The 22271-nt window shown below is 40.4% G+C and overlaps 2 protein-coding genes across 6 annotated transcripts; one reads left to right on the top strand and one right to left on the bottom strand.

Annotated features, from left to right (window-relative positions):
- Window positions 1-82: 82 nt before the first annotated feature.
- LOC148978418 (uncharacterized) lies at window positions 83-3007 on the top strand. Of its 4 annotated transcripts, none has more exons than XM_089131899.1 (2): window positions 83-307; window positions 2538-3007. In XM_089131899.1, exons 1-2 carry the CDS (start codon window positions 282-284, stop codon window positions 2812-2814), a joined length of 303 nt encoding a protein of 100 aa, XP_088988025.1. In that variant the 5' UTR covers window positions 83-281; the 3' UTR covers window positions 2815-3007. The 4 variants fall into 4 exon arrangements, 1 of the variants encoding a protein (XP_088988025.1); XR_016168784.1 differs by lacking the exon at window positions 83-307 and adding an exon at window positions 320-468; XR_016168783.1 differs by lacking the exon at window positions 83-307 and adding an exon at window positions 320-526 and having other exon boundaries at window positions 2542-3007.
- Window positions 3008-4970: 1963 nt separating this feature from the next.
- lpar2b (lysophosphatidic acid receptor 2b) lies at window positions 4971-20659 on the bottom strand. 2 transcript variants are annotated; one of them, XM_039655507.2, is made up of 6 exons: window positions 20503-20659; window positions 15990-16440; window positions 14110-14524; window positions 10224-10480; window positions 7678-7710; window positions 4971-5235 (listed from the first exon to the last, which is right to left on the bottom strand). In XM_039655507.2, the coding sequence occupies exons 2-6, from the start codon at window positions 16299-16301 to the stop codon at window positions 5125-5127; spliced, it is 1128 nt and encodes a 375-aa protein (XP_039511441.1). In that variant the 5' UTR covers window positions 16302-16440; window positions 20503-20659; the 3' UTR covers window positions 4971-5124. The 2 variants fall into 2 exon arrangements, with proteins under 2 accessions (XP_039511441.1, XP_039511442.1); XM_039655508.2 differs by lacking the exon at window positions 7678-7710.
- Window positions 20660-22271: the final 1612 nt, after the last annotated feature.

Below are 22271 nucleotides of genomic sequence, written 5' to 3'. Positions count from 1 at the left end.
AGAAAGAAAGAAAGAAAGAAAGAAAGAAAGAAAGAAAGAAAGAGCATTTTTGAGTTACCTCACACACACACACACCTCATAGCACCTCACACACACACACACACACACACACTCCTCCAGCAGAGGGCGCTAAGCTACATGTAATGAACATCAACAGTGCGTGCCGTGTAAGTTCAGGAGTTTACAGGGACCGTCCACAATCACACACACACACACACACACACACACACACACACTCACACACTCGCCTGAAGCGATGAGACGAGAGAGTTCAGCTGGAAATGCAGAGTAACCCGTTTCAGATGAAGTAAACACACACACACACACACACACACTGAAACCAAAGCACTCTCAGTGCTAGTTTAGATGCATTAGCTGTGACTCTGGTGTCTCGGGATCTGTTATTCGCTCTTCACTCAGGGACTCGGACACACACACACGGACACCGGGACGCCACACACACCAACAGTAAAGAAACGCTGAACTGTTTTCCAGTCTGTGCTCCTCATTGACATTGATAGCACAGGTGCGTGTAAGATATCTGCTAGATCGGATAATCTGAGAGCATCTGCCGTGTAAAAACATCTGATAAACATCTTAGAAAAGACAGTTTTACATAGCTATATTGTAAATCTTATAAATGTCTATACACTGTAAAAGAAATCCATTAAATTTACGTTAAAAAAACAGCATCTGTGACCTTGCATATATTTACAGTAGCAATATTTATTTATATACGTTTAACAGACCCAACTTAAATTTACAGTAAAAAAATCTATCTGTTTCATTATCTGATGTTAATTTACTGACATAGTGAAGAACTAATATCTGTTTAGCACACAATCACAGCGGTGATTCACAGATCACACACACACACTGAACACCATCATGGTGACACACGGCATTCAAAACATGCAACAGATTAGGAAAAACTATGAAGAAACAGTTATTTCAGCAAAATATATCAAATGTGAAGTGTCACGCAGGGAATTGTGGGGATGTCAATTTACGTTTTTTCACTGTAAATAGGGCTTGGGCATCATGACGTCATCACTGACGTGGCGGCCATGTTGGAGGCTTACGTAAACATACAAGTCGAACGAGGAGAAGCAGCAGAGTTGGGATAAAGAAAAGAAAAAAAGATGTTAAAATCCCTAAAAGGTTGTGGAATTTACCGGGATATGTTAAATAGAGAAGCCAATGACCGGTATGTGGACTAAACCGGCACTTTTAACGGTTTGGATATGAAATTTCCAACAAAGAGTCGGCAAACAGTGGGAACAGGGTAATCCGGACAGATAACGTTAGCTGTCAACCCTCACGTTTTTTTACGGGTCTTTCACGTACTTGATCTCTTTTCCCGCTGTCTTCCCGTTTTAGTATATTCCTGTAAAATATCCCGTTTTTTAATATTCTCATAACATTAACCCTTTAATCGGACCTGTTGTCCTGTTGCTAAACCGTTACCCTCTTGCTTTAAGCATTGTTTTGCTTACTAACTTAAGTTTAAGTGCTTAAAACAGCTAACGTTACTAACTACAATTCTGAAACACATAGTTAAAAGAATGTTACATACGTGAATGGTTAGTCACTAAACTAGCAGCTAGGTGGAGCGCAGTTTACCTTTGTCCGGTTGTTGGAAATTTCAAATGGATCCAACCCGTTAAAAGTGCCGTTTTATCCACACACCGGTCCCTGGTTTCCCTATTAAACGTATCCCGGTAAATTCCGCATCATTTTGGGTATTTTAACATCTTTTTTATTTTCTTTCTCCCAACTCAGCTGCTTCTCCTCATTCGATTTGCTGGTAGCCTATGTTTACATTTGCGAAGCCTCCAACATGGCCGCCACGTCCCAGAATGCAACGCGGCGCCCAAGCCCTAATATTATCCAATGGCTTTTTCTTCTTCATGTCCAAAAACTGTAAACATAACGCTATTTTACTGTAAAATTATTCACAGTTATTCACCATATATGGTACGGAAACTTTCTGTTAACCAACTATTAACCAATTGTTAACCGGACTTTTACCGTTAAAATCACAATCATTTTTTTTCCATGTGACATCTAACAGGAAACGTCCTGGACGAATTGCAGATGAGTAAAACTCATTACCCAGACAGCAAACTGACATTGAATCAACGTGGAAACGACGTCTCTCATGACATTGAAACAACGTTGATTTGCTCATCGAATTAACATTGAACCAACGTCAGACGCGGCATTCTTCAAAGCTAAATGAAATCGAAAATTGGTTTGCTTTCATAACGTTGAAACAACGCGTTGATTTCAAGTTGATTTTCCGTTAGTTTTGAAAGAATGACGCATCCGACGTTGGTTCAATGTCAATTCGATGAGCAAAACAATGTCAGATCAATGTTGTTTCGATGTCATATTTCCACGTTGATTCAATGTCAGTTTGCTATCTGGGTACTAATTTAGAGTGTTTCAGAGTGACGTAATATTTACAATAATAATACATAGGGTATATTAATTTGAACGCAAAAAACTAAAAAAAAGTGTGTGTGTATTCTCAGTCAGGCTGGAATGGGTGTATCCTCCTCAAAGACCCGTAAGTCGGGATCTGGATCCGACGTGAGACCCGTCATGACCTGGGAGGCGCTCCAGGGGGCGATCTCTCCGCAGAAGAAGAAGAAGGAGAAGCAGAAAAAGAAGAAGAAGGAGAAGAAGAAGAAGGTGTTGGCGCTGCCGCTCGGCAACAACAGAAGAGCATCGCTGTCTCCAAAGCAACTGTTGCTAGGCGACGGCCGGAAGATGTCAGAGCTGCAGAAGAGATTCTCCACCAGGAAATAATCGTTCTTGATCCAAGAATCAACACAACGATTTGTTTACTTCCACAGCTAACAAATTTATGATCTAAAAACGTTGTGATTCGCAGTTTCTAAGACGTTAAAATGTTTCTTGTCGTGATTAGAACTTTAATGTTAATACAACACTCTAATGACCTTCCCAGATTGCAAACTGACATTGAATCAACGTGGAAACATGACTCCGAAACAACGTTGATTCGACATTGTTTTGCTCATCGAATTAACGTTGAACCAACGTCAGACGCGTCATTCTTTCAAAACTAACGGAAAATCAACTTGAAATCAACGTTGTTTCAACGTTATGAAAGCAAACCAATTTTCGATTTTCATTTAGTTTTGAAGTATGCCGCGTCTGACGTTGGTTCAACGTTAATTCGATGAGCAAAACAATGCCAGATCATGAGAGACGTCGTTTCCACGTTGATTCAATGTCAGTTTGCTGTCTGGCTTATTTTTACTCTCAATATAACATTCTTCGAGATTTTCTTTCGAATATATTCCGAGACCATAACGTTAACATTCAGCAGATAACAGTAATATAATGAACGTTATTCGTAACATTTGTAATGTCTATCAGCATTCCGAGGATGTTGTTCCCAGAACGTTTTCTCAACGTTCATCAATTAAAAACAACATCATAAAGACAATTAAAAACAGCGCTCCGATTATATTTTCTCTCAACAAATATGAATCCTTTCACGTATAGAGGTCACTAGTGGAGGCTTAGAGGACACATCAGCCTTTGTATGTGGAATATGTTTTCTCCAAACCAAGATGGCCGACAGCCAGTCAGAAATGCCAAGTGAAATATCCACCCATTCCTTCTATCATAGAAGCTCGTACCAATGACCTGCGTACGTCACTAAGAACCGCAAACATCCAATAGGAAAATTCAACTGCAGTAGCCACCGTTCAACCTGAAGCACTAAGACGTTTTTACACCATATATTGTAGAAATAAAACACTTTATACCCAAATGTCAAAAAAGTTACTCTAATCAATTATCAGCATTAAAAAAAAAAACATTCTTAGAGATCATTAACTAAAAAAAAGTTGGTTTAGGGTGGAGTGTCCCTTTAAGAGTGTAACACGTCATCGCTGACATCATCAGGTCCTGCGCCCAGATCCAGTCGAGCTCCAGATGACCCGACTCAACCGGACCTTCGTGTTTTATCACTTCATAATAATCCATGTTCAGAGCTTGACTCATCTAAATTATAGAATGATTCGACAATAAAAGAGCGCAACCCTACATTTATAGAGGAATGCGCCAAACTGACGCGTCAAGGCAAACTTTGATGCAGGCTTGAGAAGAACCAGGAAGTGAACTCGATTTAAAAGCTCGAAGTTTAAAGTAGTTTTAAAGTTTGAAGGCAATAGTCTATCAGAACTATCTGATAGATCTATTAGAGATCTATTAGTTGTTAACACGTTTTAGATTGTTGCTAACATGTTTCTACAACGAATTAGCACATTGTTAGCATAACTGTTAGCACACTGCTAACATGTTTTAAGATGTTGCTATGATTCTAACGATTTAGGATGGTTATCATATTTCTAGTATGCTTTAGTACATTGCTAAAAATGTTTCAAACATGATTTAATAAGAACATTTGAAAGTTGAAAAACTTGACACAATCCATTTAAGTGAGTAATATCTAAAGACTTTATGCCATTGTTATAATTTAGGCTGTTAATATTTGTTTTAATAAGTGCTGAGCAACGATTAATTGCAATTAATAACATCCAAAATAAAACTGTTTACATCACATGTGTGTACTGTGTTTAATTATTTTGTATATTTAAATACACACACATGCATGTATACATTTAAGAAAAATGTCATTTATGTATACAATATTAATATATAATACAAATTATTTATAGACAGTATATACAAACAACTATTTCTAAAATGAATCTGTGCATTTATATACAAAATAATTACACACAGTTTTACTTTGGATGTGACTAATTGTTGCCCAGCTCTGGTTCTAATATTAATATTGTTAAACAGAAGAGCATGTTTGTGTTAGTTTTTGTTGTGGCATCGAAAATACTACAATTACACCAGTTTTTGTGTGAACTCAAACGTTGGTGCACAATTAATGTGTGTTTAATCAAACACAAAACCATGCATAAACTCCACCAGTAAGACTTTAATAAAATAAAAACTATATTTACACTCAATTCATTCACAGTTTGAGCTCACACACACACACAGTCTCTTCATTGATGCTCAGAGAAACGCACTGAGAGGGATTGATTGACAGCTCGTTCAGCCAATCGTGGCTCAGCTCTCAGAGTCTTCCAGCATCTTCTCTGCGTCATTCAGCACCACCTTTCCTTCGTTCACCGGTCCTCCGTTCTCCGGTCCTCCACCTCCATCACGAGCCCTGCGAGCCTGAGACACAAAGAGCCGACAAACACTGGCTGCAAATCACCGTTAAGCAGTCTTTCCACACAGATGACCTCACACCCAAGCAGACGTGAAGGAAAGGCAACCGAAGACGTGCTTAAAGCCACAGATCCCAGAATCAATCAATCCTCCCAGACTGCTTTAGGACGGGGACGCTTCTCGGACCAAACGGAGACGATCCGCTGGTCTAAACGCACCCCAATGCTACTACGTCTACATTAAAGGCATGTTCACCCAAAAATGAAAATTCTGTCAGTATTTACTCGCCCTCATGTTGTTCAACCCCGTAAGACCTTCGTTCATCTTCAGAACACAAATTAAGATATTTAAGATATTAAGATCGCTCCTGCATACTAGTCCATAGGCTTCTTGAGGGAATGACTCTTGCTGTCCTCGAAAAGTCATTAAAGACATCGTTAAAATAGTCCAAGTGACTACAGGGGCTCAATCTTAACTTTATCAAACGACGAGAACACTTTTGTGCGCAAAAACAACAAAAATAACGACTTTATTTCAACTATTCACTTCCTTCTCCATGAGCCTGTAGTCAGTTAGCGTAGTGTGATTGCGTAAAGCTACGTCACACGTAGGCTCACTATTGGCCGACGCTGGTCATGTGTGTGTGATGCGTGTGACGTACAATAACAGAAGCTTACGCTATTAAACTAGTAACCTGACTCGCGCAGAGGGAGAAATAAACCAATAGTTGAAATAAAGTCGTTATTTTTGTTGTTTTTGCACACAAAAGTGTTCTCGTCGTTTGATAAAGTTAAGATTGAGCCCCTGTAGTCACTTGGACTATTTTAACGATGTCTTTAATGACTTTTCGAGTCATTCCCTCAAGAAGCCTATGGACTAGTATGCAGGAGCGATCTTAATATCTTAATTTGTGTTGTGAAGATGAACGAAGGTCTTACGGGGTTGGAACAACATGAGGGAGAGGAAATACTGACAGAATTTTCATTTTTGGGTGAACTAACCCTTTAAAGGCATGATCACCCCAAAGTTCAAATTAGCCCATGATTTACTAGATGTATATTACACTCTTCTTTCAGACGAACACAATCTGAGGTATATTAAACATGTCCTGGCTCCTCCAGTGAATTACAGTGGGTAACTGAAAACTAAACTAGAGGTATTTCGCATTTCATGGAAGGAGAGCTCGACTGCTTACAGTGCTAGATCTGCTTATTTCTCAACCCTATTAGAAGAAAATAAACACAACCCGAGGTGTTTAACTAGGCGAACAACTAATCAACCGAAGGATTAATCATCACGTTATGGCAGGACTCTTCTGGCTCACTGGCGGTCCGTCTATGCGAGTGTGTGTGCAGGACTGTGATATGAAGAGTGTGTGAAGTGACAGGCTCGATCCCGCTATAAACATCTAAACTTACGCCATCGTTTTCAAACACGTCCGGTTTCCCGGTCCACACTAAACCAGTTTCCGCATGCGTCCGCTTTGGGGAGATCTCATTAATGCAATGGCGAGGCGCTGAACATGAAGATCACAGACAGAAGCTCTGGAAGCACCTTTATTAACATCACCAGACATCATCGCAGACGAGAGCGAACACACACACACACCACTGTCATCAGCGCGTGTCTGGATAATCATCATCCAAAACATCAATCACAAACAGCCAATCAGAACGCAAGAACAAGATATCAGAGTGTGCGTCTCATTGGTCGATTAAAAACACATGATTGGATCAAGAACACACGGCTGACACTTATGAACTAACAAACATGTTTAAGATCAAAAGCTATTAACATTAGTTATGCACATGTAATATTAATAACGCTGTAACAGAAGAGTTACTGATAGTGTATTCAGGGAGATGTGATGAGATTCCCTCAGATGAGAGACTCCGATCACACACACACAACGTACAATACAACCGTCAAAAGCTTGAAAACACCCATTTACAAACCAGGGACATTTTGAGTGTGTTTAAATGCATGATGGGAAACACGCAATGGTTGGTTAGTACAGCATGTGCTAGAGCTGAAGTAACACGATTAAAACCACCTGTGTGTGTGTGTGTGTGTGTGTGTTCGCGTGCAATGTTTTATGCACGCGACAGCGACACATGTGCAAATATTTACTTGATTAACACACACACACGCCTGCAGCAGTGAGCGCGGCACATCTGCTAGCCAGAAACACACACACACACACACACACACGGTTTACTGGAACTGAGAAGATAAAAACAGTGATGAAAACCCCAAGCTGCTCAGTGACTGCGTGCAGAAGGAGCGACGCATGTACGACTCAGATCACATGACCATCGGAGCGGTTAGTGTGTGTGTGTGAGTGTGTGTTAGTGACGGAGAATCTCAGAGCGAATCAGAGTTCAGGTGTTAGACATCGAGTGATTAGAGTCTGATCGAGAGGATTTAAAAGCAAGCAAGTCTACATACGACCCACGAGTCCTGCAGCACACGCCGTCTCCTCTGCACACACACACACAAGAGAAGAGCCGTTAGACACACACACACACACACACACACACACACACACACACAAACACACCGTCTCCTCTGCACACACACACACAAGAGAAGAGCCGTTAGACACACACACACAAACACACACACACACACACACACACAAACACACCGTCTCCTCTGCACACACACACACAAGAGAAGAGCCGTTAGACACACACACACACACACACACACACACACACACAAACACACCGTCTCCTCTGCACACACACACACAAGAGAAGAGCCGTTAGACACACACACACACACACACACCGTCTCCTCTGCACACACACACACAAGAGAAGAGCCGTTAGACACACACACACACACACGCCGTCTCCTCTGCACACACACACACAAGAGAAGAGCCGTTAGACACACACACACACACACACACACACACACACACACACACAAACACACCGTCTCCTCTGCACACACACACACAAGAGAAGAGCCGTTAGACACACACACACACACACACACACACACACACACACACAAACACACCGTCTCCTCTGCACACACACACACAAGAGAAGAGCCGTTAGACACACACACACAAACACACACACACACACACACACACAAACACACCGTCTCCTCTGCACACACACACACAAGAGAAGAGCCGTTAGACACACACACACACACACACACACACACACACACACACACAAACACACCGTCTCCTCTGCACACACACACACAAGAGAAGAGCCGTTAGACACACACACACACACACACACCGTCTCCTCTGCACACACACACACAAGAGAAGAGCCGTTAGACACACACACACACACACGCCGTCTCCTCTGCACACACACACACACAAGAGAAGAGCCGTTAGACACACACACACACACACACACTCTCTTTTTCACACACAGTCTCTCTCTCTCACACACACAGGTTGACACGAGCACTAGCTGGACGGACACAGACGCGCGGTGTGTGTGCATGCGAGCTGTAGCGGTCAGGCGTAGAGCAGTCGAGCTGTGTGTGTGTGTGTGTGTGTAGCGGTTAGTGTACAAATCAAGAAGCGAAGCTAAAATGCCCTTTACAAGGAACACACACACAAACACTACGATGTTTCTAGATCTTTCACTGCAACAAACTGATTTCAAACATCTAAACGCTCTTAAATCAAGATGTTCCTGGAGAAATCATGACAGAGTTTTGGCTTAAAACTAATATCTGTCAGAGGGTCAGAGAAATACACTCGTTCTGTCTTTGAGTTCATTTCTCAGACCCTGTTGGCAGATATTTATGGAAGCTTGGAATAAAAAAAAATATAAAAACGTAATTGAAACTTTCTCACAGTTGCGAATATTTTTAGCAAATGAGACTTTTATTAAGTAATTTTCACTTTTTTCGCAATTCTCACTTTTTTTCCTCGCAATGTGGTTTTATCTCACAATTCTGACTTTTTTTCTCGCAATATCGATTTTTTTATATTGCAATTAACTTTTTTCTCGCAATAGCGATTTCTTTCTATTGCGATTCTCACTTTTTTATTGTAATTGTGTTTATATCTTACAATTCTGACTTTTTTTGCGCAATATCGATTTTTTTATCTTGCAATTTTAACTTTTTCTCGCAATAGCGATTTCTTTGTATTACGATTCTCACTTTTGTCTCGCAATTGTGAGTTTATATCTCACACTTTTTATATTGCAATTCTGACTTTTTTCTCGCAATAGCGATTTCTTTGTATTGTTATTCTCACTTTTGTCTCGCAATTGTGTTTAGATCTTACAATTCTGACTTTTTTCTCGCAATAGCGATTTCTTTGTATTGCGATTCTCACTTTTTTCTTGTAATTGTGTTTATATCTTACAATTCTGACTTTTTTCTCGCAATATCGATTTTTTTATCTTGCAATTTTAACTTTCTCGCAATAGTGATTTCTTTGTATTGCGATTCTCACTTTTTTCTCGTAATTGTGTTTATATCTCACAATTGACTTTTTTCGCGCAATATCGATTTTTTTTATCTTGCAATTTTAACTTTATCTCGCAATTTTAACTTTTTTCTCACAATTGTGTTTATCTCTACAATTCTGACATTTTTCTCGCAATATCGTTTTTTTTAAACTTGCAATTCAAACTTTTTTCTCGCAATTCTCACTTTTTTGCAAGATAAAAAGTCAGAATTACTTCTATATTTTTTAAACTCAGTGCCGTGAACAAGCTTCCGAAGATATTTTGTATTTCAAGCACAAACTCACTTCACTTCAGACTTAATATCTTCAGGAACTTTGCTTCTCTATAAAACGTATCTTGATTTAAAAATGATTCGATGTTTGTACTGGAAAATAAGACAAAACTACAACAGAAGAACATCATCTTTGGCATGTTTACAGCATGGCTGCCTCTCGCAGATGTAGCGCGCGAGTTCTGGTGCTAAAGCGGGCGCTTGAGTGGCGGTTTGACGCTGTTGTTGTGGCCCCCGTCGCTCTCGGAGAGTACCTCTTGCTCGAGCGTGTTGAAGCGCACGCCCGAGTGTTCGCCCGTCCGCTGGGACGACCGGCACGGGTAGCAGAGGATGCGTTTGAAGGTGTCGCGCATGTCCTTGTCGCGGTAGGAGTAGATGATGGGGTTCATGAAGGAGTTGCACTCGGCCATCACCAGGAAGAACTTCTCGTACGTCAGGACGTTGCAGTGATCACAGAGACCGTCCAGCAGAAGCAGAACCAGGCCCGGCGTCCAACACACCACGAAACAACCTGCGGAAGAGCACCAGAGCGTCACACACATGCAGCGTACAGGGAGTTTGGGCTTGCTTAGCTGGGGACATAACTTAATATTCAACAATATTATTGATCTCCTGTATTGACACCATCACGGTTCACTCCAGAATGGCTATATACATAAATGAACTAAATTAATAACTTTTTTACAATTTCGAAATTGAAAGCTTCCACAGGAATGAACTGAAAATGCTTGCTTGGGCGGCAATTGCTTGAATGGTGGGTTCACTATTATTCTTAACAACGAAACAGATTCAGAACAATCACAAACTCTCTTAAATATGCGCTTTGGGACCAAACCATCGTCTCGTCAGTCTCATCACATGATTCATGAAGTCGGCCTCTGCTGATCTGCGCGGCAACTCTCATTTTGGCTAATTGTAGTGCATGTTCTTTAACTGAACTTCATTATTTTTATTTTTACAGGCAAATGATTACAGTCAAACCTAAAATTATTCAAACACCAGAAATAGTTTTTGATATGTAGAAATAGTGTGTGCCGGACACGAGTCTTATAATTGATGAAGTCCTTGATTCTGTTCCTGTCCTGCTCATCACGGTGAAGCTGCGTTGAACTCATCTGTGTTGAACAAAGCGCTGTAGAAATAAAGCTGACTTGACAATAGACGGTCAGAGGAGGAATGGTGAAGTGAAACTAAAGCTTAACTTGTATCACTTACATCCACACTGTTGCTTTAACACTCTAAAGATGATCAGGCCTAATCCCTCCATGTTTGAATGTGCTTTATGGATGAACGCTGCAGCATTCAGACGCTAATGCAACACTTCCTGTAGTCGAGTGTTCTCAGATGTACGTTCAGGAAGCACCTTAAGTGTGTGTGTGTGTGTTTATGGGATCCTTCCAAGACTTCACATAGCTTAAGTTTCCAGGAAGTGTGGCAGAGTGTGTGTGTGTCAACATTCCCTGAACGCGAGCGCGAGCGGGCGTGACATGCGCTCAGACTCAGGACATGCACGTACTCGCCGCTCGCTCTCGGGGAGGGTGAAGTGTGGAGAGATAATGAAAACACGCAGGTCCGGTTAGACGAGCCCGCACAGGCCTTCCTGCCCCAGATCTGCAGTGTGTTATTCTCCAGAAGAAGAGTTTACTGAACACACTCAGACCGCGGGTGCTAACTAAGGTCGAACTAAAACACGATGAAACCACTGATAATGTGTCTCCACAAGTGCTGCCGGATATACAAAACAAACCACATTATCTGATTACGAATTAATGTGCAGCTGCACTGTTTTCAGGGTTACTAACCTGAGGCCTCCAAGACTCGAAGAACCAGAACTATATAACTATTTATAACCAGAACTATATAACTATTTATAACCAGAACTATATAACTATTTATAACCAGAACTATATAACTACAGTTATAACCAGAACTATATAACTACAATTGTTGGGTTGAGATCTGGTGACTGTGGCGGCCATTTTAGTACAGTCAACTCATTGTCATGTTCAAAAAAACCAATTTGAAATGATTCATGGTGCATTATCCTGCTGAAAGTAGCCATCAGAGGATGGGGACATGGTGGCCATAAAGGGATGGACATGGTCAGAAACAATGCTCAGGTAGGCCGTGGCATTTAAACGATGCCCAATTGGCACTAAGGGGCCTAAAGTGTGCCAAGAAAACACACCATTACACCACCACCACCAGCCCAACAGTGGGAACAAGGCATGATGATCCATGTTCTCATTCTGTTTACGACTGTACTAAACAGAAATCGAGACTCATCAGACCAGGCAACATTTCTCCAGTCTTCAACTGTCCAGTTTTGGTGAGCTCTTGCAGATTGTGTCCTCTTTCTCCTATGTGTAGTGGAGATGAGTGGTACCCGGTGGAGTCTTCTGCTGGTGTAGCCCATCCGCCTCAAGGTTGTGTGTGTTGTCTGCATACCTCGGTTGTAACGAGTGGTTATTTCAGTCAAAGTTGCTCTTCTATCAGCTTGAATCAGTCGGCCCATTCTCCTCTGACCTCTCGCATCAACAAGGCGTTTTGGCCCACAGGACTGACCCATACTGGATGTGTTTCCCTTTACACACCATTCTTTGTAAACCCTAGAAATGGTTATATATAGTGCTGTCAAACGATTAAAATATTTAATCGCGATTAATTGCACATTTTTATCTATTCTAAATGTCTCTTGATTTCTTTTTGTTGCATTAATTTTTCTCATTTTAATGCTCTTGTCAACATGGAAAAGTGGATCGGCTTATTTAGTGCGAATGTTTTTTTTTTATTAGTATCGAAAATAACATTGGAATAGTGTTCAATTTCACACTAACATTTATAAATAATCTCTCACATAATAACACTGTCTATCAATAAAAGGGTGAAGGAAATACTGATGAGGTCCTGATATTGACGAGGGGGTGGAGAATTCGCATCATCTGTGTGTGTGTGTGTGTTTCCTTGGCCATCATCAAGTGGTGTTTCAGACTGGAAGTGCTGCGATGATGATCGCTCAGTTCACAACGACAAAACACAGATCACTTGGTCTTGTCAATGGGACAATTTGGCAACTTTTTAAAAGTAAACTTTCCATTCAGAATTTTAGGGCATCCATTTCGGCGTCTCGCGCTCGTCATCCACTCGAAACGTAACGTTACTATTTGGCCGGCTCGCAAGCCGAAACGAGTGTGTGCGGCACAAAACATCCTCGCGCTGCGCTCTGAATAGGGTTGGGTATCGTTTGAATTTGAACGATTCCGATTCTTTGTTTCGATTCCGGTTCCTAACGATTCTCGATTCCGATTCTTTTAAGAGGCGGGGTCAAATAAGTTTGCTAACCTTGCTAACCAACGGTCTTTCTGAAGGAAATACTCCTTTTGTCACAAATTTTGCATTTTGCCGAGATTTCGTTATTTTTAGAAAAGTGAAGCCACACTTTGGATCGCCGACGTAAGCTACTCATGTTCGACTCGCGCGGTTATGCCAACACTTCCGGTAGACGCTTCTTCGTTGGTGTTGTCCAGCAGTTTCTTCTTCCGCTCGGCGGACTGTGAATATCGAAACTAGGAATCGAAATTTTAACTTTTGAACGATTCCGGGAAAAACGAAAAGTTAGTCTCGGTTCCAATCGATACTCGATTCTCGATACCCAACCCTAGCTCTGAACCCTTTCATTTCAATGGCTTGTGCCGCGCGAGGACGTTTTGTTGCTTCTTCGACCAAAGCGCAAGCGGATCTAGCTAGACCGTAAACAAAACAACAGGCACACCACAAACACACGTTTGGGCTTGCGAGCCGGCTTTGAGTGGATGACGAGCGCGAGACGCCGAAATGGATCAGGACGCATGCTGCAAAGTTTGCTAGGACAAAAAGACCGTTAATCGCGCGATAAAAAAATTAACGCCGTTAAAATGGGTTTGCGTTAACGCCGTTAATAACGCGTTAAACTGACAGCCCTAGTTATATATAACTACAATTATAATGATAAAACAGCAATAACTATAACAGATCTATAAAATAACTACAATTATAACGATAAACATAAATATATATAGATAAACAATGACAATGAATTTGACGGAGGACGTTAGAAAACGTGTTGCATCACATTCGGTCAGAAACGAGGACCCGTCTTACCCAAGATCAAGAAGACGGTCTTCATGAGGTTGACCACCGTCTCCTTGTGTTTGACCTGCGAGGTGTGCTGGCTCATGCGGTGGTTCTTGCGGCGCACGTAGATGAAGATGCGCGTGTAGATGGCCACCATAACCGTGAAGATCAGCAGGTTCAACACGGCCCAGAACACCAGGTACCCGCGACTGTAGAGCGGAGCCATGGTGGAGCACGCGCTAATGTCGCACACGCAGTTCCATCCAAAAGTCGGCACCAGACCCATCACTATGGCGATGACCCAGATGCTGATGATGAGCAGCACGACCCTGTGGTTGGTCATTTTACTGTGCAGTTGCATGGTGAAGATGGTCTGGTGTCGCTCCAGCGCGATGGCCATCAGATTAATCACCGACGCCGTCAGACTGGTGTCGATCAAACCCTGAGACACAAAAAAGACAAGCCGTGTTCACACAAAGCGCTGGAAAACGACAATGAGTAGGTCCTGACACACCCCAATTGAGTTCACAATGCCAGTCCCAATGCATCTTTTCCCTTATAAAGCTTGGAAGCGGCAGGATAACTTTATTAGACCACACCGACACACACATAACTGTAGAGGACCTCAGTAGTTGCTTTCTAAATGCCGTACTACACACTTTAAGGAGAACGTTTCCCTCCAGCATTGGCTCTTCTCTTCTTCTATATAATTAAAGCTGTGACAGTCCAGTCCAACATTCCACACTGTGGTTTTTCGGTGAATTATGTGCATTATCCAGGTGTGCACTTTTCCTTGTTTTAGACACTACTCACACTAAAAAAGACTAAATCACATTACACTTCCCCATCATGGGCACGATATTTGTCACGATTCCTTTCTTGTGTTTTTCATATCTTGTGTGGATTTGAGTTATTTCCTGTTCCTTGTTTTGTAGTTTTTCTTGTTGATGAGTCTCCCCAGGTGTGTCTAATTAGCCCAGCCTCCTCGTTATCTCGTTTAGCTTGTTTGTCTGTGTATTTAAAGCGTGGTTGCTTGTAGCTGTCTCCATGTTTGTTTGCCCTGGATGTTCATTTTATTAAAATAGTGCTTGGATTTGGATTGTCTCTCTGCTTCATCCTAGCCTCATCGTTACAGAAAAACTACAAAGGACTACAAAACATGGCACGGAACAGGAAATAACTCAAATCAGCACAAGTCAAGAAGAACACAAGACAGGAATCGTGACGATATTGAGCTCTCTTTATACATTTATATTAGAGCCAGACCGATATATCGGCAGACCTATATTATCGGCCGATATTAGGCATTTTCAAAACTATCGGTATTGGCGGTTATAATGGCCGATAAATTAATATTTCAAAAACAAAATAAAAACGGACAAAACACGCTTGAACCATGTCACGAGTGTTGGAGTTGTATAGTTTGTCCACCAGAGGGCGCTCTACACTCGTTGAGTTGGTCACGACACATACATCGCTTGAATAACAATTAACATCCGCATCAGTTCTCTTAACTCAAATAAGCATGACAACATTTGTGACTATCATGTCCAGTTTAAAATAAATAAATAAAATATCGGCCGATATATCGGATTTTAAAACCCCAAAATATTTGTATCGGTATCGGCCTTCAAAATCCTTTATCGGTCGGGCTCTAATTTATATTTATTTTGGTGGTTTTTAGTTAATTTTCTTTGTTTATTTATTTATTTATTTTTTGGGAAAAATGGAAATTACTTTGATAAAAACTAAGATAGCATATTTTTTCCCAGAATTCCTCACTTAAGATTTCAGATGTCCTTAACTCAGGAATATTCAACAATTAACAGCTTGATCAGCCTGAATCTATTACTAAACCAGTTACTCATTAAACCCCAATCCCAGACACGCCCAAACCACCGCCTTACCTGCCGGACAAACCACTGATTTATGCTAAGCTTGATGGTCCACGGGCCGGTGTGGAACATCAGGTACATGTAGGAGACGCCGGCGAAGAGATCCGCGGCCGCCAGGTTTCCCAGCAGGTAGTAAATGGGATAATGAAACCTGCGGTTCATGAAGATGGCCAACATGACCATGATGTTGGCGAAAATCACAAAAAAACAAACCAGAAGTCCCAGGGAAACCACAACAATGTCTTTCGTCCTCCACGTTTCGCTGATGTTCTTCATGCTTTGATTGTAGAAGAACTCTATTTTCATGTTGTCGTAGCAAACCATCGTGGCGGACAGCGATTGGGCCGCGGAAGGCAGCGGCACATGTGATTGGCTGGGATCTGAAGGGGCGGGGCCTTGGCGTGTCAGAGGTCACTAATGGAGTCATGCAGATGCGAACCTTCGGTCTGAAGCATCCGATGTACTGTGGCAAACACAAGGAGAGAATAATCAACGATTCAGTCTGATCAGATCCACAAAAGAAAAGATATCAAATTATATTTGCATGAAGAACTGTTTGTACAACCATAAGCATTTGCAACATTTTCATAACAAATAAACACATTTTAAGGCAGATTTTGCATCTGGATGTTTTACTGATGAGTTTTTTTTTTTTTTCATTTATTATTAAACTGTAATACAATTATTTATTTTTACTTTATTTAAATCTGCATAAATTAAAGACAGTACAATAAAACTGATATACTGTACATAAACAACAGTCCTAAATCTTTTTTTTTATAAGAATTTGCACAAAAAATACATTTTCATTAAAATAGCCTTTATTTGTGATATACATATATATATATAAATTATTACAATATATATTTAAATATATATTGTAATAAAATCATCCAGTTATAATTCAAAATGGTCACATTTTTATATGTGTGTGTAATTGACATAAATTAATTTAATTTAAAAGCAGGCCTAAATCTTTTTCTTCACATTAATGACAGATTATTAGTATTGAAAGAAAATGAACACGGTTTTATAACAGTGACATTATTTTCATGACAAACACTGATTTGTTATTGTCACTGATTGTTCTTGTTACTGTAATACGAGTTATTTTTCATTTTTAAAATCAGCACATGTTATAATAATGCCCTGCACATAAAAAAACAAGATATATACACATCTTTAATTAAAATAAAAGACTGAGAAATAAGATTGATCTTTTTTAAATTACAGTAAAAGTCATGCACATCTATTGGACTTTTACATTTCCTGAGAGTTTTGTGAGATTCACTGAGCCAAGTCCACACAACTAACGCAACATACCACAAACAAACATGTTTAACACAAAACCACACTAGAGATCATCCATCCATCTCACACACTCGCGTCGGAGTAACTCGACCGCAGCTCAAAACAAGAAAAACATTTCCCACTGCGATGGAGAGACCGCACCTCAGCCAATCACAGCCAGATCCGCTCAGACGCGTGCTGATTGGCTGCCGCGCTTGTCAATCATCTGCCCCGGCGTAACTAACCCTTATCATCTCACATACCCAAGATTCAACCCACACAAGGACAAACATCCTCCTCATGGTGTGTGAAACAGTGTGTCGGCTCAGGAAACACACGCTAACCTTTACCACGCAGAAGTCGCTCACGATCTCACACTGACGTTCAGAGGCGACGTGTACACGCATTTCTTCAATTAATGCTCCAAAAGTGTGACAGACTAGAAACCACGTTCAGTGAACCAAAGTTCATAATAAACTTGTAGTCACTCGCACTATTTTAACGATGTCTTTAATAACTTTCTGGGCCGGCAAGTTTCAAACTCAAGAAGCCTATGGAGGAGTGATCCAGCGCTCAGATTAAATCACACACATCTAATATATAATAATTCATATCAAAAATATCTTCATTTGTGTTCTGAAGATGGGGTTGAGTTTACAGTTTGGGTGAACTATCCCTTTAACAAAAAAAATGTCCAGGTTATTTTAGCTATAACAGTGTTGTTGTTAACTAACTATTAAAAGCATTTCTGCACATTGAAATAAAAGTTGAAAATGAAAAACTACATAAAAATTAGAACTTAATAAGTTGAAGCACTAAAAGTATTAACTGGAAATTAATTAAAAGTCAATTACACCTAAAAGCAACATTTTAAACACACAAATAATAAAATGACGAAAGTTCACTAAAACGATGGATATGCTGGTATCAGCTGAGCTATCGATGATGGTGATGTTCTGCAGGCACGCACACACGCACACACACACACACACACACACACACACACACACACACACACACACACACACTCCAGCTCAGCCGGACCATGAATGACAGAACAGAGGAAGTTTCATCATCAACCATAAAAACCAAGCAAAACATTCCTGAGCAGACGAAAGGAGAACTGAGACACACACACACACTGGAGGATTTCAGATACTGTATCTGTGTGTGTATGTGTGTGTGTGTGTGCGTGTGAGAGAGAGAGAGAGACACAGACTTACACCGAACACACTGGAGGATTTCAGTTATCTGTGTGTGTGAGTGATAAAATGAATCACAACAACACAGTAATGAACTTGTAACTAGAGAAAGACACACCCTCAGCAGCCTGTCGCACACACACACACACACTCTGTGAACTTTAAGCCATTTCACACTGCAGCAGAATCTGCAAAGGTAAGGTACTAGTGTGATAGTTTCCGTCTGTCTCACACACACACACACACACACACACACAGAGAGAGAGAGAAACTAACATGTGTGCAGTTGAACCCACAAACAATTCAGACGAGAAAAACACCTGAAAACTGAGTTTATAGCAGATCTACTACACACACACACACACACACACACACACGTCACTTGAGTTTCTGTATGTTATAAAAGCTCTTACATGATCCTTTCAGGCTGCCTTACTGCCAATCATTCATCTTGTTTTTATTTTAATATTTTACATTGGTGTTCAAAGTGTGTCGAGTCTTTCGTTTACTCATGAATAATAAACGAGCACGCATATTAAACAGCATCAACCAAACGTTGGACACACTGGAATACATTTATGTTGAGTAGAAATATTTCTATAAACATAATTATAATTATAATAAGTCACCATGAAAACTGAACATTTTTATTTGTTATAAGATGCTGCCATTTTATTATAAATCCATGTACATCATTATTTATGCACATATCATTATAATATTTCGTAATGTTGATTTCATGTTGACTAATAAACTTTCCAAAGATTTATTATAGTACATTTATTGTAGTTTTCTGAAATTTTAGGTTTAAATTAGGCTAATATTCACTCACTTATGCAGTTCCAGAAAATAAACTTGTTGAAAATTATTGTTTGAATTTGTTGTTATATTAGAGTTGAAGGTTTCTACCGATTTCTCTTTTTATCACTCCATAAATCAGAAAATACTGTCAACAGACAGAAATCATACATTTCCACCATTTGTTTCAAGGAATAACGTGTTGTATGAAATCATGTGAATGTTATATGAACAAACCTTTAATATATAGACAGGAATATAACTGTAAGTTTTAGTGTAAGAGAGTAATGCTGAAGTGGATATAAACTCATTTAGAGATAATGACCGTTAAAACGTAATGTAACTGAAATCTACAAATGCAAATAGACAAAAGTGCAATACAATAAACACTTAAATATATATTTATATATATGGTTGTTTTATCTCCACTAGTCTGGAAGCAAAATTTAACAAAAAAATCAAAACATTTACCAAAGCATAAAATAAACAATATTTTCGCCTGAGGTGTCTTGAGTAAATGTGAACATTGTTTTGACCATCTATCAAATTAATACAAATTAAATCAAATTAATACAACGCTCATGAGTTTTATAATAATAGCTTTTAAAATATAGCAGTTTGAGCAGTTTTTATGATCTTAAGTATGATTGGTCTCCACTTATCAGTCAGTCTGATAAGTCTGGGTCAATGACAAGACGCCTACGGCATTTTACCAGCTCTCCCATACATGTACTCATTTAACTTTTCAAAAAACAATAATAGTCATGTCATTTTTCTGTTATGTAAAGTTTTAAAATATCATGTACAATTCAGAGATTGAACAAAAACCCACTAAAATCGCTTAATTTATCATTATAATGTGAATTTATGTGTTCACAGCATCCTTAAAGTTTGAACAATTGCAATTATTTTACGTATTTTAAAATTCCCCTGTCGAAAATCCTTACACGTCATTGACCGTTAATGAATGTGAAACAGCCAGCAAACACCGAGTGTGGTGATGTGGGTGCGTCGCATATTTCAGCTATACACAACACACAATATTCATAAACACTCGAGTTATTCCTCAAAACAGACTCTCTATATCTAATAAGAGCGGAGTCGTAAATCTGCTAAACAAAGGCGAACCCTCCGCGGAACTGAAGCACTTTCTCTACAACTCCAGAAGTGCGGGAAAGTTCGTTAAAACACACAGTAAAACCTCAGTCAGTCAGAGTAAAACACACAACACTCACGGGCTGCTCGGCTCTGGTTCTGATCGACTCAAACTGGACCGTTCGGCTCGAGGCTCATGTCGCGCGCGGTTCGGCTCGTACTCGTCTCGACCGCTGTGGATCATCAGGCGCGCTCCCTTCGCTGCTGTGCGCGCGCTCACTCACCTGTGCGCTGCTGGGGGTGGGGGGATGGAGGTGAGGGCGGGGCTAAGCGCCCCTGAGCACGCAGCTGATTGGATGCAGCGGGTGACGTTTACAAATATTTCTGTTCGTCATACTTAGTTTTTTTTTATTGTTGTTTTATCTACACTATTGTGTGTGTGTGTGTGTGTGTGTGTGTGTGTGTGTTGATGTCGTATGGAGCTGATTATCATCTGGTACAGATTTGAGGAGGCTGCTGAAATATCACCCCACCCACCCACCCACACACACACACACACACACACTCACACACACTCACACACGTTGTTTTTGGATCCGTGAGCACATCTACCCACGAGAAATGATGTAATTCACTCCGTGTCACACACACACACGCTAAAGAATGTACTGTAAGTAACACTGACACTCACGCACGCTCACATTCACCCTGAAAACACAACCATCACACGCACGCGCACATGCAAAAACTGGAGCCTCATCGATGTAAATGAGACACACCGGCAATCGCAGTGTGTGTGATGTGAATGTGTGTGAGAGAGAGATGTAATCGTGTGTGTGTGTGTGTGTGTGTGATAGGTGGGTTTAGAGCTTGGGTTAGTGTAAGGGGACAGAATACAGTTTGTACAGTATAAAAACCAGTACGTCTATGAGAGTCCTCCTCACAAAGATAGTAAACCAGACGTGTGTGTGTGTGTGTGTGTGTGTGTGTGTTGGGCTCCCTCTGCTGCTGAAAACCTTCATTTATCTGCTGAACTCGTGATAAAGCCAGACTCTATAGTGTGTGTGTGTGTGTGTGTGTGTGTGTGTGTGTGTGTGATGAAGTAACGTACTGCATTATAAGAACGGTTATAGCTGGATTCATATTATTTTTATAATAAATATGCGCACGCTCATGACCCATTATACACTGCTTTACACGTGACCAGATCCAGAATAGTTGTTTGCAGCACCATTAGTTTTGACGTCTTTAATGGCTAATATTTGCATTAGAGGTCATGAATGGTAATTTTGATTTGTTAAATCTATTAGCGTCATATAGCAGTTTGAAATTATGCTTTAAACAATATTATTATAGTGTTCTGCTAGTGCAATTATTTCTCACTCACAACAAGCATTTATCCAGTTTATACTTTATTTCGGTACATTCCACCACTGAAAAATATTTGTAAAATAAAACTAACAAAATTTATTGTCACGATATTATTATCAATAGCTGGGTTCCAGTCACGTGATTATGATGACGTGTGGAATTCAGATGGAGGGCAGCGAGTGACCCAATAAACACCCCTAACATTCGCATATGGTTCCCATTTGGTTATTTTGTTGGGAACCAAATAAGAACGTTCTCTGTATTTATTTTTTTTTCTTTTCAAAATGGCGGTACAGGGCCGAGTCGAATCGTCTTGAGGAGTCAGAAGGGAAAATGTGTTTTATAATTTGTTTCTATCGCTTATGGTTCAACAGTGATTAACATAAACCCGAGTGTTAATTTGGACAGGTGGTGGCGCTAGAGGGATAAAGTTACAGACTCCAAATTTGCAATGTTGATAGTTTAGACTGTCCTCTATCAGTGAACCACCAGCAGAGCCACCATAGACTCAACAGCAGGAGGACACTGAGGACAACAG

Source organism: Pimephales promelas, chromosome 6, assembly GCF_988280905.1.
Source record: "Pimephales promelas chromosome 6, fPimPro1.hap1.1, whole genome shotgun sequence".
Lineage (NCBI taxonomy): Eukaryota > Metazoa > Chordata > Actinopteri > Cypriniformes > Leuciscidae > Pimephales > Pimephales promelas.
This window is presented reverse-complemented; position numbering and strand designations above follow the sequence as displayed.

Bases quoted from the DNA above. Each gene is read 5' to 3' on its own strand.
- LOC148978418 (XM_089131899.1), top strand. From the start codon at position 282: ATGCAGAGTAACCCGTTTCAGATGAA. The intron at 308-2,537 runs GTAAACACACAC...GTGTATTCTCAG, and splicing joins AGTAACCCGTTTCAGATGAA to TCAGGCTGGAATGGGTGTAT.
- lpar2b (XM_039655507.2), bottom strand. From the start codon at position 16,301: ATGGTTTGCTACGACAACATGAAAATAGAGTTCTTCTACAATCAAAGC. The intron at 14,525-15,989 runs GTAAGGCGGTGG...TTTGTGTCTCAG, and splicing joins ATCAGTGGTTTGTCCGGCAG to GGTTTGATCGACACCAGTCT. The intron at 7,711-10,223 runs GTACTCTCCGAG...GTGTGTGTGCAG, and splicing joins TCAACACGCTCGAGCAAGAG to AGGAGACGGCGTGTGCTGCA.